The sequence below is a fragment of the Microchirus variegatus genome, assembly GCF_963457635.1.
Source record: "Microchirus variegatus genome assembly, chromosome: 1".
Classification (NCBI taxonomy): Eukaryota; Metazoa; Chordata; class Actinopteri; order Pleuronectiformes; family Soleidae; genus Microchirus; species Microchirus variegatus.
The window spans coordinates 8,421,099-8,440,567 of NC_139802.1; the positions used below are offsets into that span (position 1 = coordinate 8,421,099).

General features: G+C 41.3%; 1 protein-coding gene across 1 annotated transcript; it reads right to left on the reverse strand.

Annotated features, from left to right (window-relative positions):
- Positions 1-8,656: 8,656 nt before the first annotated feature.
- Positions 8,657-12,988, reverse strand: tent5ba (terminal nucleotidyltransferase 5ba). Its single transcript, XM_083900984.1, has 2 exons — positions 12,587-12,988; positions 8,657-10,292 (listed from the first exon to the last, which is right to left on the reverse strand). Exons 1-2 carry the CDS (start codon positions 12,740-12,742, stop codon positions 9,264-9,266), a joined length of 1,185 nt encoding a protein of 394 aa, XP_083757110.1. The 5' UTR covers positions 12,743-12,988; the 3' UTR covers positions 8,657-9,263.
- Between the last annotated feature and the right edge of the window lie 6,481 nt (positions 12,989-19,469).

Sequence of the window (19,469 nt, forward strand, 5' to 3'; positions counted from 1 at the left end):
TGAACCTCAGTGGATGAATTTATTGTTTGGGGCAAAACTGAACTGCACTGAATCAAATTTTCACTGCGACTGCACATGGAATGGCCCAAAATAAGAGGGATCACAGTATATCGTCTTGAATTTGATCATTTACTGTACATTTATTTTCCCTCAGCTGGATCCATGTGAGAGTAACTGAAAACAGTGAAATCTGGAAGGAGAAAAAAAAAATACAAGGGTCTATCCAAACATCTTTCAGCTGTTTTTGTTTCAAGTTTGTGGTGGATTTATTACGACCACATGAGACTACAACAGCCCAAAGGAAACTGGTAATCCTGTCCAAGAGCTTCAAGAAAAAAAAAACTCTCCTGATGGCCTTGGAGGTTACCCCAAGGTCACACAGGCCGACGTGTTAATGCGTGGGTGATGTCATGAGCGGGAGAGTCCAGAGTAATGAAATCAGGATATATATCAATGCCTGTGAACGTGCTTGTCAGTGGATATATGCAGTGGGTGTGTCTCTGCCTGTGTTTGGGGAAATGGTTGAAGGATGATGTGTATATTTGTAAGTGTTTTGGTTCACTGACAGCACACAGATACTCTCTCTGTCTATGTGGCCTCCAGGAAGTTCAGGAGTCTCAGAGAAGAGGATGAGTATAGAATCTGTGTCCATATACCAGTGCACAAATTAGGATTTTGGTATACAGGTTAATTTCAGCTGCCATGGAAAACTTGAACTTTGCGAAAGACAGGGTACACCCTGGACACGTCACCATCACAGGACGGCATAGAGACTAAAAAAAACATTCACACTCACCTACAGTCAGTTTAGAGCAGGGTTTCTCACTCCTGGTCCTGAGGAGCCTCTGTCCTGCATGTTTTAGATGTTTCCCTGCTCCAACACACCTAATTGAACAGAACAGACAACAATTTAATGATATATTGAACTTGCGTAAAAAGGCATCAGTGGTCATGAAAAATGCTACTGGTGTCAGAATTCATTTTTCAGACTTTAGGGGCAAAGGGCAAAGGTCAAGGGTGAAGTACAGTATAACGTTAGCATAAAAATAACAAAAAAATGGTTTTGTATTTCCTTTAACTTGAGCTTGTTGAACAAGAATTAATATTAAATAAAACTTGGCCGTGGGTGAGGAGAATTTTGGAGTAAATAGTTCAGTGTCTAAAACTCTGACTAAAACAAAGCAGAAGGGCAGATGACTCTAAATCCTTCTTACTGGGCCTTTCCTGTAAGAAGTCCTGCTTATTTATCCTAGAAAAGGTTGAGGCATGCTTCCAGTGTGGGTTGAGCAGATATAAATCCATATGTTATGGTTGCACATTTCCAGTCAGTCAGGGAAAAACTGAGTAACTGGAAAATATGCTGGATTAAGAACAGAACACAACAACCAAAGTCAACACATGGAGCTTATAAGCGCTGGGATATGATATTGTGTTATTAATAAGAAGATGCTAATAAAAAGTTAACAAGGCTATCACATGAGGGGAAAATGATTACTTTCCTGGAGTTATTCTACCTCTGCCATCTAAAACTGTTACGTTTTCGAACTTTGTTATTAAAAGGCTCAATTTAGGTATATAAAAAGGTATCAATTTATAGTATAGTATATAGTCGTATCTATCTAGGTATTCAGTATCCTGCCAACAGTTTAACAGCTCACATGTGTTTATATCAACATGTGTTCTCAACATTTTATAACTTTAGTGAGATCATCCTGATACACATTTACAGATGTGTAAGTGTGAAAGTGTAGCGCCCTCACTAAATATGTCTGTTGACAGTCAACTACAGGATTTTGATGTTAATAACACTGCAAAAAATGTCATTTATAGTCCACAGGCACTTTTGTAGAGGGTCAGGGTTAGAATCTGTAGAGCACACCTTATGGTTTCCTGCCAGTTAGTTGATTGTATGTCACTTATCAGTTGTATAACTGGTTGCCCGTTGCCATGATACTGAATATCTGTTGATTGCTAATAGAGAGTCAGCAATGAACTATTAAAATAGTGAGTGTTATCTGTAAGACATATAATTATTAATAAGCCAGCTGCAGTACAAAAGAGTTATTACCAGCTCATAATCACTGACTGTTTAACAAGCGCAGTTAAATGCTCAGAAACGTCATTAAATAATTACAATATAATGTTCCGTGCAGACCACTCTTTGTTAATATAAATGTCTCTCAGTCCAATGTTTGATTTATTCATTCATAGCAAAGTGAAACTAAAATGTCTTCAATAAATAAATGAAGGCATGATTTAAATGTACATACTGACAAAATGGTTAAATAAAATTAGTGGATATATACTGTTATTGAAGCCAATTCACCATGTCCATACATGAAGCCCATACACAGGCTAGATAGTATTTTACCATAGTCGCGTGTGGACCAAATATAAGCAAAACACTGGGTTCCATGATCTTTAAGACGCCTCCCTGCCAGTCGATGTTAATACATATTGCAGAGGGACATGGTTTGGAGCGAAAAGCATATGTTTGAGACGTGAAAAGTACACTGGCAAAACAAATCCCTGATTTATGTGTTTTGATGAGGCCTCATTTTCCATCAGGTCTCAGTTTCAGACAGAGAAAGAAATCGAGTTTGACAGACATGTTGGTTTGCATGCGGGGAGATTGCCATCCGCAAAAAGTTCTCCGATGTCTTTGGAGCAACATCTAGACATGGCGTGTTTAATGATTTTTGCTCAGATAAGTATCAGCACAAAGCCATGGAATTATTGCAACCAGATCAAGCCGATGTGCTCAGTGAACTGGGCGCCAACTTCAACCCCAGTCGCTCTCAGCGGGAGACTAAATGTAGGAGCTCAGCAGTCAGACAGCAGCAGCAGCAGCTGCGGGGGTGAAAAGCAGAGCTCTGTGACGGCATGAAGACAACTTCAATTGTGGAACAATGACTTTTCCCAGGTTGTGAGTAAACAAACCCACACCAGGTTCAGGTTCTCTGGAAATCCCAACATGGCGTCTTTCACTGGGAAATTAGTAGCTGAAGCTGCTACAAAAAGTCAATAAACACCATTTCCATTGCGAGTGGTTACTCTGCCCTGTGGTGTGTGTGTTTTTTCCACTCCTGCATCACCTGTGCAGATTACAGATTACAGATTACAGATTACAGATTACAGATTATAGATTACAGATAACTTTATTTATTCCCTTAGGTTAATTCAGTTTCCACAGTTTCACCGCTCTACACACACAACCAGTCACCGAGACACAAATACAGTGTGCATGAGGAAACACTGGCATGTGGGGAAGAACGTTCAAAGCCCTGTATCAAAAACAGTTCCTTAGTTTTAAAAAAAATCCCAACAACAATAAAACAAGGAAGATGTTATCACACCTCTAAACAAAATCAGGAAGTGCACATCCGTGATCTGACTGTACTCCGGAGAATTTATTCAGTATATCAAATGAAGAGCAGTGGCGTCACACACAGCAGTGAGGATCACAACAAACGTTAATGCTAACAGCTATGCTAATGACAATGTGTGAAAATATAGTACACAGAGAAAAAAAAAATTGCATTTTCACCCAAAAACCACATGCATTTTGACTGAGGAGTGAATTCCAGTTCAACTAATCCCCACTGATAAAACAACAAATTGTTTAAATCTGGGATTAAATGGGGTTTTTTTTGACTCGTGAGAATGGGACATATAACAGTGGTGGACAGAGGCACCAGTGTTAATGAAGAACACAACCATGTCCTCTTCCCAGCATCACACTTCCTGTCCTGCTCCAGGAATTCAGGAAGGGAGACAAAAGTGAAAGAGGCCATGATGGTTGGCTCCACATCACGTCCAATTGATTAGAAGGAGCCTCGAGAAGGAATGCATGCGGCCCCAGCATCATTCTGTATTTGTAAAACCCAGAGCTTTTGTGCGTAGTTACTTTACTTTGTTTGAACATCACTTTTGAGTGTACTGATTAACTCATCCTATGACTGCTTGGTGAGTTACAGCGGATCAAATGAAAGTACCCAAAGCTCCTTGTGTGCGATTGTTTGGTGAACACTGTTTTCTAACCAAAAGTGAACTTTCAGTCTCCCCTTAATGACCTGACTCCCAGTATTGTATAACAGTATGAATTATTTGGCAATGGCTGTGTTGTGGAGTTTACACATATGTGTCCATGTGGGTGTATGATGTTAAAAAAGGCAGACAATAGTTTGATCTTTCAGAGAGGAGGGCGGTGAGCTGTTATGGTACCATAAAAGACATTTTATAGCTGAACTAGGCGGATGTTATTTTATGCCTTGAAATCTTTTTGATTCCAGCTGACAGGACATATTTTATTTATAAAAGGCAGACATGTGTTTATGTTTCTTAGAATTTATGAACATGTTTTGGTGCATAAATCCCGAGACGAGCAAATGGCCATCTGGAGCTGCTGCTGCGATGAGGATAACAAACAAGTGAAAAATACCTTCGCTAATGATTTACTTTAAAATATACTGAAGATGATGTGATTTTTGTTAAATGAAATCTATGGGTTAACACTGAAAAAACAAAACAAAATATTGACAGGTCCTCCTCCTGTTTGGATGGGGACAGAGTAGAGGATCTGTCTGGCCACTGCCCCCCTCAGTGGGTAAACTCTACACACTGCAGCCATTCAGTTGGCTCGGCTCACTGGATAAAGTTAGGATTGTTTGTCAGTGGGCTGTAATGCCAGGAATGCTCAGCGCCAGCTCCCTCCCCCCTGTGTGTGTGTGTGTGTGAGAGAGAGAGAGAGTGTCTCTCACACTTTATTTTGCCGCTCCAGCAGCAGTTTGGATCAGCGGTGACTCCCCCCCACACACACACACACACACACACACCCTCCCCACGCTCCTTCAACTCCAAAGTGAAATAACAGATTCTATTTCTCTCCTGTGAGCTATTTTGGTCCCCCAGTGTGCACGAACACACACACACACACACAGAGTCCACAACCACCTCAAACTTCACCACCCTGCACCCTCTGACTCCCATCACCCCGGCAGAGACTGTCCAGTCTGTATTTCTATGTTCCATCCGGCCATCATGACATCACTTTCTAAAGGAGAACACACACAAACATTCACAGCTTGAGTCTAACCGACATCCAGCTGCATCTGAGACTGACCGAGATCCACTGAGAGGCTGCTTTCAACTGAGATTAATGAGGTTTCATGTTTAAATAAGCATACTTACTGTATATCAAACACTTACACAGTTAGTCTCGTATATATTTCTAAATCAGACACTCTCTCAAACATAAATCAAATCAAACATATTGCCTGGACTAGAAATGGAAAAAAAAAATGTACTTTTTATTCAATCATTTTCTCATTTGTTTTCTTGCAGAAAGTTACAGAAGCTCAACACCCCACTATGGTGTCTGCAACCTAATGTGAGCTGGATTTGTGCAACTGTTTTATAAAGTCAAAGCATTTTTTTTTTTCAAGTGTTAATTTAAAAACTCCACTACATGGAAATATTTCCCACTAACAGTCTACTCCTAAATTCATATTATTCATATTAGCATCCCACCATTTAAAAATATCCAAATAAAAATGTCTTATGTCCATACATTAAAGTAGGCCATATGATACAGTAGGTAGGTAGGTAGGTAGGTAGGTAGGTAGGTAGGTAGGTAGGTAGGTAGGTAGGTAGGTAGGTAGGTAGGCAGATTGATTGGTTGGTTGGTTGGTAGGTAGGTAGGTTGGTAGGTAGATTGGTTGGTTGGTTGGTTGGTTGGTTGGTAGGTTGGTAGGTTGGTAGGTTGGTTGGTTTTCACGTTTTAATTTAAAATCTACAGTATGGAAATATTTCGCACTAACAGTCTACTCCTAAATTCAAAATATTAGCATCCTACCATTTAAAAATGTCCAAATAAAAATGTCTAATGTCCACTGCATTAAAGTAGGTAGGTAGGTAGTTAGATTTTGACTGAAAAACATGATGTAATGATTTAATACTGAAGGCGTCTTATGAAGATGTTGTTTATGGACATTTCTCTCCTGAGAACCCAGTGATGAACTTGTGGACATTTCTCAGCGCTGTACCTCAGCAACAAAACAACAACACACAGACAACAACCCACACATCCACTCCAGTCCAGCTGAAGCTGCACTGTCAGCTTGATCTAATCATGCAGTCAAAGTAAGACATGTGTTTCCCCTTTGCACCCGAGGGATGATGTCATATCCACAGAGTCATGTGCTCCCAAAGTGCAGCATAACTTAAAACATCTTCATATCTTCAGGTTCACAGGGAAAAGTAGATGCACCGAGAAGACGCGCCGAGTGAGAAACTCCCTGTGGATGATGGGTAAGAGGGACGTTATAATCGCGCCCTTTGGGTGAACAAACCCTCTTTCGGGGAAGGTAATAGCACAGACCAGGGGCCAGGATGAGTTTGATATGTGTTGTGGCGAGAAATTGCGAAATCTCTGTCATTACTGCGTATCCGTCCTGTCATCACGCTCCTTTCACACAGACGTGTGCACAGAACCACAGCCCACACACACTCCAATTTAAAAGCCCAAATTAAATGTCTCACAAATCTAACGCTATTATCTCTGGGATAAAGTTTCTAACCATCTCGTCGTTTAAAAAAATATATATATTTTTAATTAAATGCATCGGTTCAAGCTTTTATGTTTTTATAAAGCCATCAATTCTTGAGCTGTCTAAATTATATCACGACTAGAACATTCCTGCAGCTGGAAGCCAGTGACGGTGGTGAAGCTGAATCATACTGTGTGTCTTTAATTATTATTGACATCCAGATATTAGGTCTCGGCTCCACTGACGTGCAAACATTAAATGAAATGAAACCGAGTCAAAGCAAACAGAGGTGATGATAGTGTCGGATCACAACTTGGCCAGTGTTTCTCATCTTTTCATAAGGGGACGCACTCTTTCAGGACGTTACACTGTTGATATAGGATTTGTGATATAAATCCTGTCATGGGAAAACTTGTGCATATTAATCCTTAGTGCTCACGCGGCACAGATCTGTGCCACAGGTGCACACTAAGTAAATTACAGTGGGAATAATACACAACTGCTTATGTGTATATAGGTCATATCATCAGGCTTTACATAATGTGTTTTTTCGTGTTCTTTTGAGTTGTTGAGTCAAAGTAATTATCTAGCAATATCTGTGTAGGTCACAAAATAGACCGTTTTTCTTCCATTTTTTGTTCATAAAAACGAGCCAAGCATTTTCCAACAAATTCAGTTTCCAAAAATGTTGTACTTTTTGCTCAGGTTTGTTTATAAAGTTTGTGAAAATGGGGGGAAAAATATCATCAGATTGCCTATAGGTAGTGCTGGGGGGAAAAGGATACAAGACACTATATTGCACATTTTTATAGCCTGCGTACATATGTTTTAATAAAGTAACCTGTGTTCTAAGGGTTAAAAGATAGGATGCATAATTAAGATTGCTGACAACATTATTTCGAATAAACAAACAGACAATTAGAATGTTTCCTAAATGATTTATGAAGAAGAAAATAAACAGACTTTTTAAAAAATCACCGTCAGCACTTTAAGGAAATAATGCGTTTATGGATGTATGACTATTAAAAGCCCAAACCCTCATCCTCCTCTTCCTCACATATACTTCACACACACTGGTATATAGTGAAATTACATTTAATTTATTTCTATTTTTTTGTTATTTATTCAATTTTCTATGCACTCTATATTCACTCTACACTATATGCAGTAGAACAGCTTGTGTACTGCTAGTGGTACACATACCACAGTTTGAGAACCAAGGTGTTAAGAGTATGTAACAAAAAAGTAAATGAATTTCCCATTATAAACATTATAAAAAGGTCTAAATTACTTACTGGCACCGAGTGTTTCCAGTAAACCACCTCTGTGACCACCGCTAAAAACACATTCAGCAGATTTCTGCAAAGATAAGTCTGTGTATATGTGCAAAACCATAATTCTAATTCCAGTATTTCAACAGCTGGCCTTTTTAAAACTAAGAAATGGAGGGATGTGGTTTAAAAATGTGGCATATTAAACTATTTCTATTTTTGGATGTAAATATTAGACCAAATGTGACCTGAAGAGCCAGTCTGTGCATCATTTCCTTCATCTCTGCCTTTTAACAAGACCGTTCTCCCAATGCCTGTAAAGATTTTTGATTATGACTCAGGCGAAATGACACGGATATGGTATCAGTCAAGCAAACAGGGCTGGGTTTCCACGAGTAACATGGGTGGAAGAACAGGCCAGTCTTTGTTTAAAAGCTTTAGTATCACAGAGGAGAGAGAGAGAGGCCATTGTGCTTTAGAAAAGCCTCCTTATGGTTCAATGTCCTCAGATTGTAATTGATCTCTAGGCCCACTTTAACAAGTGCAGCTCACTCCAGTCGACAATGTATACATTTCAATGGGCCTGGTAACGTGAAATGAGCTACCTTGTTGTCATCAGCTTATCGAGTATGGAACAAACAAGCCCCCATTCATCCGTCTGTCCGTCCGTCCGTCCATCCGAGGGTAAGGGTCATTCTGTGAAATAAAAACATCTTGTTTGTGAGTGAATAGTGAAGCAGCTTAGATTGGGAAATCTAATGTAAACAATACAAAATAACCAATGTGTTAGATGCATGGTAACAAAAAAATAACCACAATACAAAAAAAAATGGAGTTTTATGGATTTTTTTTTAATCTCACGAAAATGAATGCGTCTGTTCCTGAAAAGAGAAACAGAGAAATCTAGAAAACACTGAATGCACAGTTCTGACTTGACAGATGTTTTTTTTTTTTTTTTTTTAAGAACATTTCATGGTTCATTTTTAGGCACTTGGAATCATAACAACATTCCCTCTCTGAACAACAAATGCATCTTTGGTCCAGTATGTAATTAAAAAAGAAATAAAAATAAAGCCAGAGTATGAAAATAATACCAGCTTTGATGTTTCCTCAAAATGTATTTCTGACATCCACTTTATAAAGTTTCATAAAGTCTTTATATATATACACATACATATATATATATGTATATATATAATACTTAAATAAGATATTGTCACTACATCTCAGAAATGACCAGCAATCTTACAGATGTTTTGCAAGAGCAACGTGAGAAAAGTTCATGTGTCGGCTCAATCAGATGTACAGCAGTACAAGATTGTTGTAGTTAAGTCACATTTGGCAAAACGTGGGTTTCAATTTAGTGTATTTCCAGTCCACTTTCTCCGCAAAGACGATGGGCGATGGCGAAGTATCCACCGCTGGCCCTCCTGTCGTGGTCAGTTCAGCTACACGGCAGCCACGTCCGGTACGAATTACTGCACGGTGAGACCTGCGGTGGCTGAACATGTGCAATATAGTAATTACTGAAGTTGATGTCCTGCACGTACGGAGCCGGCTGGTAGTAACACGTGACATTCGTCACAGTGGGGATGGCGTTCTGCTCGGCCAGCACCCTCAGCGCCAGCATGGATATGAGGCTGAGCGTCTGGCGCCGCTCGTGGCCCATCAGACACACCGTGCTCTCGTTCACGACCTGGTGCAGCGTCATCAGACACTCGTACCGCTTGTGCTCCATCCCGGCAAAGTGGTTCTGCAGGTAGGCCTCCAGCTTCCTCTGCTGCTCGCATATGTCGGGGAAGTCGATGAAGAAGCGCGAGCACATGTAGCGCTGCATCTGCTTCATGTCCGCCTCTGAAGAGGCCGTGAACCCTCTCACCAGTAGGTGGCAATATTTCAGCAAACCGCCCCCTCTGATTTCCTCAGGGCTGCGCGTAGCTATGGTCCTGCGGCACAGGTGATCCATGGCCTCCGCGAAATTCCCGTACACGCTCTCACCGATCACGGTGGGGTGAAAGCTCTCAGACATGGGCGTCTCCGAGCAGCGGTCGAACAAAAGCAGCGAATCGAGGCAAATCTGGAAGGAGTCCACGCTAAATTCAAACTGTCGCCGCAAAGAGTCCACAAATTTAAGCTCCACATTCTTGCCCGTGTTGTTGGACAGCGAGATGAGGCTCCAGCGGTCCGTGTCATTACAGACTTTCACCAGTTTCTGTACATAGGCCTCTTTGAGGGTCAGTGCTGTGATGCGCTCCTTGGAGACCCCGGCTGGCAAGAAGTCCAACAGACAGTCCAGCACGACGTCCTTCACCAGACGGAAAGCCTGGTCGTCTTTCAGCGACACGCCAAAAATCAGGTCGAGGTCTTTGTAGCCCAGTCCAGTGTCCTGGTGGAGCACGTGGCTGGCAGCAGATCCGTTCAGTCTCACGTCTTTGACACACACACCTCTCTCCTCCAGCCTTGCCCGCACAACCTAAACAGGAATGAGACAAAAAAAAAAAATGCAGCACGGTGTTATGCATGAAATTGTTTTTTTCAGTACACACTAAAAAATGTTCAAATAACTCCACACGGCATCAAATCAATAGTTTGTGAAAGTGAAGTCAATTTAATCACCAGCAGCCTCAAACTGAATGAAACTTAAACAAAGACACACTGTGTTTCAGGTCCTTTTTTTCAGAAAACGGAAATGAGGGTTTATAATCTCCAGCTGTAACCAAGAGTGCTTGAGCACTAGTGGATAGAGACCAGCGGAATAAAAACATGCTTCAGGTCAAATGCCATAACCTCAGGTCATTAAGGATCAGCATTTCCCTCCCTCTGTCCCAGTAAAACTGTCAGAAGCTTCAAACGAGGGCGTTCCACCTCAGTGAAGCCACATTTGGGAGAAGATGGACACCATATGCCGACATCACCACCAGCAAGAACCGGGGGAAACCGTGTCTGTGAAATCAGATGTGCTGTGCTTTACCCTCCATTTTCCCCTCTAAAATGGGAACATCATTTGTGAAATTGACATCATGTTCTACTGATGAACATCTGAGACTAGTGACCGAGACCATGAACTCCCCAGGGAACGTTATAAATCAAGTGAACAGTAGGATTCATTTCCCATACTGGGACTGATTCAGTTACCTGGGGATGACGGAATGATCTACTTATTATTATTAAAAAATCACGCCCTACTGCATTCTCCAGGCTGTAAAACAACAAATAAATGCCTGACTGCCTGCAAGTGTTAAGTTACACTACTCGTTTCTACTGAATAAATTACAACCACCGTTGCCCTGCAAAAAACCTGACTCTCCCTCTATATTATGACAAGTCTCATAATGTCATAAATGGCCATAAGTGGTTTTAAAGTTGTTTTCCTTTATGCTTCTGTGGACATATACCCACATATCAACATTGGTGTAATTCACAGTGAAATTCTGCCTCAGGTTTAACCTCAGCATCCTTTCTCTGTTCCCAGACAACAGGTTGAACTTCCCCCTTCGTGTCCCTATATTGGTCTTACATAAGATCCCAGAAGTGAAACCTGACTCCGGTTTAACCAGGTCTGTCTCACTTTGTATGAAAAGCAAAACTAACAAAAGGGTAAAAAAAAAAAAATGTACATGGTTGTATCTGGTTGCGCAGAAGCTGTGAGTCACAGCGCTGAGATGTTTAGTGGTGGAGAACAGAGGCCGTTATTAACTTTGACCCACAGCTCTCTCTCTCTCCCTCTCTGGACTCTCACACTTCATGATGCTACAGTAGATGTTTCGTGGCAAACCTGCAGGAAGACAAAAGGTCCACCCTCTCACTCACCACACATCCTTTGATACATAAGCATGGAGGAAGCACGGCTGCATCATTAAACAAAAAAGATAAACATGCATTACAGCAACAGGTCTATAGTCTCATTTCTAGTTCCATCATGACAGGAGCTTCACTCCTCATCAGCGTTCAACCAACCACTAAATGAATATCTGGAGCAGACGGCGGATTCCAGCAGAATTAAATAACACGGGGTTTCCACAAATCCAGGGGGAAACATCACAATCCCCACATCTGGGGCTCAAAACCTGTATTTAAAGTCAACTGCACGTTCAATGGAGCATTCAGTGTTTCCACAACCACAAGCATGAAGCTGTGGGCTTCAGGCATTCAACGTGTAAATGAAAGACAGAATTCAGTCGATGACATGATGTTTGTCAGGGGGATCGACTCCACGTTCAACGTGAAATTCTACCGGAGCTCATTACCACTGAAATGCACAGGCAGCTACACAGAAACCCCCACCTGTGGAAGGGTAACGTGATCCAGACGTGGAAATGTGGAGGGGATGATGAAGATAATGGACACTGATTTGATATTCTTTGCAGATCAATCACAGTAAGTATGTAAGTAGCCTAAAACCTTTCACAGATTTAAAATCACAAAGTGCTGTACAATAGAATAAATGGGACACAAAAACACACAGATTCAAAGCCATAAAAACCCTTGTCGAACTAAAAGCCTGCATGTATAAAAGCTGCTTTTTAAAAGTGAATCCACACAATCTGTATCAGTAGGAATAATAAATTAGATTATAATAATAGATGCTTGAGGGGAAATTTGACAAAGGTTTACAGTTTAACTTCAATATTTATTTCTCAGAAGACAGAACATGTGATCCACATGTTGCACAAGATTCAATACCAGCTCTAATATTTACTCATACACACTTAATAAAGAATAAGATGTAATCATTAGGTAACTTTTTTAACACATATAGTTTTATACCTGGACAATCTGGCGTGGCTGCACGGACAGAGTGGGGAAGTTCCCTCGGCCGTGGATGGGCACAGCCTCCCCGAGGATCGAGTCCAAGCGCCGCACCTGATCCCAAGACAACACGCAGAACCTCCGACTACGATCCGACGCATCACCGCAAGACATGACGATGTTAACTTTCAGAGGAAAAAGGGGGAATAAAGTAGAGTGACGAACCAGCGCTTCCTCTCGACTCAGTCTTCTTCTGTCCTGCGGGAGCACAGAAAAGCCGGATGGATGGATGGATGGATTTTATATTCCCGTTTTTCCGCTGTTTTGCACTGAAGAAGAGCACAGAGTTAGGGGAGAAGTTGAGGTTGGAGTGACAGTGTTATCGGCTGCTTCCTCCCTGCTCGGTGTGTGCGACTCTAAATTCCGGTCAGTGTGCAGAGAGCACATTCATAAGGAAGGTCCGCAGGCTTTAAAACCGCCTCATTAGCATGTGGCCTGTGATTGGCTGCTGAGTTTGGTCATTGACTGCGGACGTTCGCAGGGAACAGCCTCCATATGACGCACACTGACAGCACTCCTCCCTCTGCTGTGAGCATCATCATCATCATCATCATGCTGTGCGCCTGGTCTTCCCTCACACTACACTCTGTTCCCTCGTGTTCACTGGTTTCCCGTTTGCTTTTATCTGAAATATTCTAGTAAGTATAAGTACCACTATTTTACATAAGTACAAATAAGTAACTGGTCTAAAAAATATACTCAAGTTAAAGGTGCCATATGTAAGAATATGGCCAAAAAACGGTTACCACATTCAATTCAGCCGAGGTCTTTTAGGTTTCGTTTTCTGACGTAAGTGGCAACCCGTGGTTGCTCGGCAGCTGAGACTCTACTGACCGCAACGATTGGTAGACGGCGGTAGGTGGCGCCACATGCCGAAACATGATTTCAAAACATAAACATGATTTGCAGTCTGCAAAAGATTTTTATTTTTTTTTAATGCAAATATTTTGGCTGTACTGTTGTTGTAGGTGAGTTCAGTTTGTCATATGAACATTATTCCTGAGTCTCTGTGACGTATTAGGAGGATTTTGAATGATGTAAATTGTTTGCAAAAGGACGTAAAATATCAATATCGGTTATCGCGCTCCCAATATATATCCACATCCAACAGATTTCGGCAAAAAAAAACAATATCATACTTCTCTAATAACGTGCTTTTTATATGTACTTTAGGCCTTTCAGAGGCTGACATCTGGTGCTGCTGTGTTTCCACACACATGTAACACGTATGTGTATAATGCACATGAATAATCTGAAGCTACATTGTGTAGCCCTAACACTCATTGTTGTGAAATAAACAACAGTTTACTCATAAACATACACTATTTGATTCAGTCCCCACAGTTTATATTATCCATAAAACATTACACCTCTATTTACCAGTGAATTCACATACGGTTCAACTTCACTTTGGATTTGCTCATCATCTGGTTTCTCTTAACCGGACAACAGTCACTGATTTCTGATCTCACCTATACGAGGGGAACACGTCAACACAAGACAAGGCCGCCACAAGTTCAGGTGTTGCTGACTGTGATCAGATGTGGAGGGGTTTATTTTTAAGATGAGAGAAGACTCTGGATACAGACGGACGATTAAAACCAGAAGAAGGCAGTAATCATCAAAGAAGAAGAAGAAGAAGAAGAAGAAAATCTGATGAACTGCCCTCTTCAGCCAAAGCACGATTAGGAGCCAATATTTACGTATGTCACGTGGAAGTCTTTAAATTATATATTCTGTGGGGGGTGAAAGAAGACAACAGAGAAGTGACTGTCATTCACGTGCATGGACAGCAGACGGTATACACTGAGCACATGTTCCTTCACTCAACGCCAAGCGTGAACTGGTCTGGCGATGCCAGGTTACTACTGCTTTATTTGCCCATGCGGGGAATGTTTGCAGAGCATGCCGGATGTTTTTGCAGCGACGCCCTGATCACTTTAAGAGGAAGATTATCCCCAAAAAAAAAAAAAAAAACCCAACCCAACTTAACCTCTGACAAGCTTAATATCTTCTTGGCTAAACCAAGAAAATAAAACTGGTTTTGTGATCCTGGGCAGGTATTATGAACAAATAAGTCTTAAGAAAAAGACAAATAATAAAGAAAAGCTCTGTCCTGGTCCCAGGTGGAAACTACTGCGATAGACTGTATACATCTCTATTGGGACCATTACATTTACATGGTAACACATTTCAGTTTACACATCAATGTAGCTCTTCTTTGTCAGAGTATGTCACATAAAACTGACTCCATGGAAATCCATCATCTGCTTCAATGAAATCCAGAAGCTGCTTCTCAGAGTAATTTAAACTATGATAGCCGGTTATTAAAACTGTAAAATATTGCTTCACACATTGTCGTAGGGATTTTTTTTTTTTTTTAGTAGACGGCCATGTAGAGAGGGAAGCTGTAACTTGGTGATGATGTTTATTGATTCAGCCGATGGAAAATTGAAGTCTACAAGTCATTGAACTTGTCAATGATTTATTAAGTGATTAATGAAAGATAACCTGTAATGTCCTTGGCATATTTCTACCCAGCCTCCTAATCTGCAATGGTTTTTTATTATTATTATTTCTTTTGATGCAAATTGAGATATAGTCCTCTATACTGAAAATAATATTTTTTAACTTTTTAGGCTTCATAGAGTCATATAATCCTATCACGCAACACTCCAGAACCAAAATAACGCCATTTTAGCAGGAACCCACATAGTTCAAATCTGTACACGTAGACACCAAACAACATATAGAACAGGCAACATGCCAGGCAGCTCATCTCTTCACTGTAGTCACTCTTGTAGTCATTACTGCTGTGCCCTGTTGATGCAAAAACAGAAGAACAAGTAAAGGAAGGGCATTTTACCACATCTCTAAAAACATAAAAATCCTAAAATGTGCACAAAATAAGCATAGAAGATCAAACGATTGGGAACCGACAGAACACGGATTCTGCTTCTATAGCGATCACTTCATCATATCAGATACAGAATCCAGTGCTAACTAACTAACTTCTATATATCGTCTTTTTTTTTTTTTTTCTACATTATTTTATTGTGTAGGAAAAGTTCCTCAGAAAGCTCCAGGTCTCTGTCAGATAGTGTCCACTCTGGCTGTTTCCGTACTCACAAAGAACAATGTGAGGGCAATATGAGAGTCAGATCTAGATCTCTGTGTGGATTTAAAGTGCACAGTGAACTGTGACGGCTCGAAAAATGGCACTGGCACCGTTCATTTGAGCTTTTCCTGCCGTCACGGTGGATCGCTGTGGTGTGCTCCATCCTGCTCTACTGTGAGGATCTGACATATGCTGTGAACAGAATGAATCTATGTCATGAAAATAAACTAAAGCATTGTTATATAATCATTCATTTTAAGTAAGACATTAAAAAAGAACAAGAGAGAAGAAACATATAAATTGATGTTTCCATCTTTTTCTTATTGATTTGATATATTATTGATCTTATTCTACCCTGTGTGTAGCTGATAATGTGATTAAATGCACTAAATATCCAGAAATGAAAAGGCCTCACACTGTGGAAGACAGATGTTTATGTCGGTGATGATACGACGACATCCTCTTCTCCCGTGTACAGACACGAGCAGGTCAAAGTTTTATTCATTTCCTCTTTCAAATTGACCCAAATTTGTCACATATATATGTGTGTGTGACATATATAAATCATCAACTACCCGTCCACACGGCATGTGAGTGTACCTGTAAAAAGTTTACAAGAGAGTAAAGTTCATTTTATGATTGGCTTGATGCGCAGCTTTTAGTGGCGCAGCAATAAAACACATGATCACAGTGTGTGTGTGTGTGTGTGTGTGTGTGTGTGTGTGTGTGTGTGTGTGTGTGTGTGTGTGTGTGTGTGTGTGTGTGTGTGTGTGTGTGTGTTTGTGTGTCTTTGGAAGCTCTTCTGGCATAAACACTGATTTTGCCAAGACCAGTTGTCCTCATGGAGACCAAAACCTGTTCTCAATGAGGCACACTTTCTATTTTCTGAAGAACTGGTTTAGTTTAGATTTCAACTGTGGTAAGTATGGTTATGGTTATGGTTAGGAATAACGCTTTGTTTTGGTTGTCCAAATGAATTAAAGTCAATGCAGTGTCCTAAAAAAGAATACCTCTGTGCGTGTGTGTGTGTGTAGGTCTACACTTCCTCTCGGGCTTCAGAGAGGTCAGGTCGTGGGCACACTGCGGATCTCGTCTCAACACACGATCACTTCAAATCCTTGTGATGTCAACATAATCCTGTTTCCGGGGGCAACGGTATCACCGGTTGTCGGTCAGCCGGACAGAGGTGTCTCCACGCTGAGGGTCCGACAGACGCTGATGCGAGAGATCTGCGTCACCCAGACTATAAATAACCAACCGTGTGGCAGCTGTGCATCCTGGGGGCCTGAGCCAGCGTTTACCTGCATGTGAAACACTCGGGGAGAAGAGAACAATGACGACAGATAAATGTCAGGCCTCTTGACATTCTCAGGTTCCCTCAACGCCCTGTGTCAGTCGAATGTGAAGGCGCCAACACAATTAGTATGACACAATAAAAATCAGCCAAAGATGTGTGCACTGCTTAGTATATAATTCCTAGTTACAACCTTTGTTTATCCCTGACATCCTGCTAAAATCAATTGGTGCTGTGAGTCTTGTAGGCGTGAAGAGACGGATGCTTAAACACACCTTTAACAAATCATGCAACATGATATAGGTGTAGTTTCCAGCTCTGACCACAGCCAAACAGAATAATAATAATCTTAGAGTCTTCGGTACACACTGTGGAGAGCCTTGAGAAAAGATTTTCCTCTTACTGTAAATGTCTGTGCTTATTTTTTTATTGTATTGTATGTATCCTCTCTGTCAGTGTTTGCTCTGTGGGCAGTAAAAGAAAAAAAAAAAAGAAGAGGAACAACAACTGTGAATGGGGCTTCTTTCAAGTGCAGAGACAAATGGTTGGGACACGGCAGTGCGTCGTAAACGCGTGGCTGGAAAAAAATCGATGTTACAAAACAGCAAAGCGTGAAATGTCACCATGATCAATTGTGCCCGTGGCAGATAACAGCGCGTCCGTCACACTGGATGAGTTGTGAAGCTCTTTTCATTTATAGATCCTCCAGTCACAGTGAATTGTGTCCCTGAAAAGGACTTCCTTGATTAAACACTGTGCACATTCAGGCATGTAACACCAGAAGACCACAGTGTTTGCTATTATTAGAAGGCGCATCATGTGTAACTTTTGAAAGTGTTGCCATAGCTAAAATAGTGATGCAGCTGCTGCTATTATATTTCATGTCATGTCATGACATTGCTTTTTTTTAAGTCCACTGCTACTTTGACGAATCAAACCAGTTTCTCGGTTCTGACCACACTTTCCATGACGGCAGATAACCTGACTGCACAAGCAGGTTAGGGTGACTCGTCAGCGTGGACGCTGTGGAGCTTTACCTGCGATAGAGGGTGCGTGTGATAAGAGAGGTTTACTTTGCTCCAGATGACAAATCTATGGCGCAGCGGTTACGCAAGCAGCTGCGCTGTTGACGTCAGAGCGCCTCCACCGCCTGCTTGATTGATTGCTGTAGTGGTGCTCGGCAGAGGCGAGCAGTGTGCTTCAGGAAAACAACGCACTACATTCAAACTGTTTCAATCATTTGCTCTCCACCTTGTCCACACATGCACTGAAAATGGCAACTGTGTGCATATGTTCTGTTACAGAATGTGTTGTTTTGTTGTCTTTACAGGTTTTATGATGACTACTTGTCTCTCTTCTCTTTTTTTTTCCCAGCAGGTTTATAATTTTACCAAGTCCCAGGCAATATCTTTTGATAAGAGAGGCCCTTGCATAGTTCAAGTTCTCTGAGGCTCAACGGTCAGATATAGTGTCAGACCGTGTTACGTAAGGCTTGACTTATGTTACCCTATGGATGTCTGGGAAGAACGCCGGTGAAAAGGCTCACGCTGGAGCTGTGCAGAATATGAATGACATGAAATGAAGTGGAAAAAAGTCTCATTTAACAGCGACGGTGAGTTTGAAAAGCACAGATTTACTCGAAACCTACACAAGAAGGCAAGATGAGAAATTCCTTAAGAGGGTGTGATGAAAAAGTAGTTTCCTAATAAATCAATTTCAAGGCGCACAGAGTTGTGTGCACATGTTATTCTTCACTGTCGAGCACATGGGTGTCTTAACGTGCGATTTCTTCTGCTCACAGAAGAAATAACCTCGTAGAAAAGAAGAGTCGAGGAGAGGAATGTATGGCCCTGGTAATAAAATACCCTCTCTTTCCACCATATGTCTGGAACTTCCTAACTTGGTCACAGTCTCAAACTGGAGCTTAAGTCATGTTATGCAACCCGGGGCCCACACCCAACTAAGACATTATAGGGTCCTGTTGTTGCAAATTACCTTGTCAAATACTTAAAGAAAAAGAAAAATAAACCACCACCACTTGGCTTCAATTTCCGCCTTTGGTGTTAGTCGATGAATGGCTCGCTTGGGATACTAATCCTTGTATTATTCTTCTTTGGCCAAATATTATTAACTGTACTACAGGGATGAACGCACAGCCTGACAGCTGCTGACAATGTGCAGATCGTGCTGAGTCAACCTAGGCAAGCTTATAAAAACTAATATGCTCTGTAATTTTCGCCCCGGTGTGTGGACAGCACATATTAAAAGAGTGGAATTAAGCGACTGCTTCCCCTTTCTGGAGCATGTACCAGAAGCGAGAAGGAAACCCCTATTTAGCAGCGAGCTCTGGTTTCATTCCCAGAAATCAGAGCTCCTCGCCCGTCGTCCGGTAGCAGAGGAAAGAAAAACTAAAGGACCACAAAGAGAGA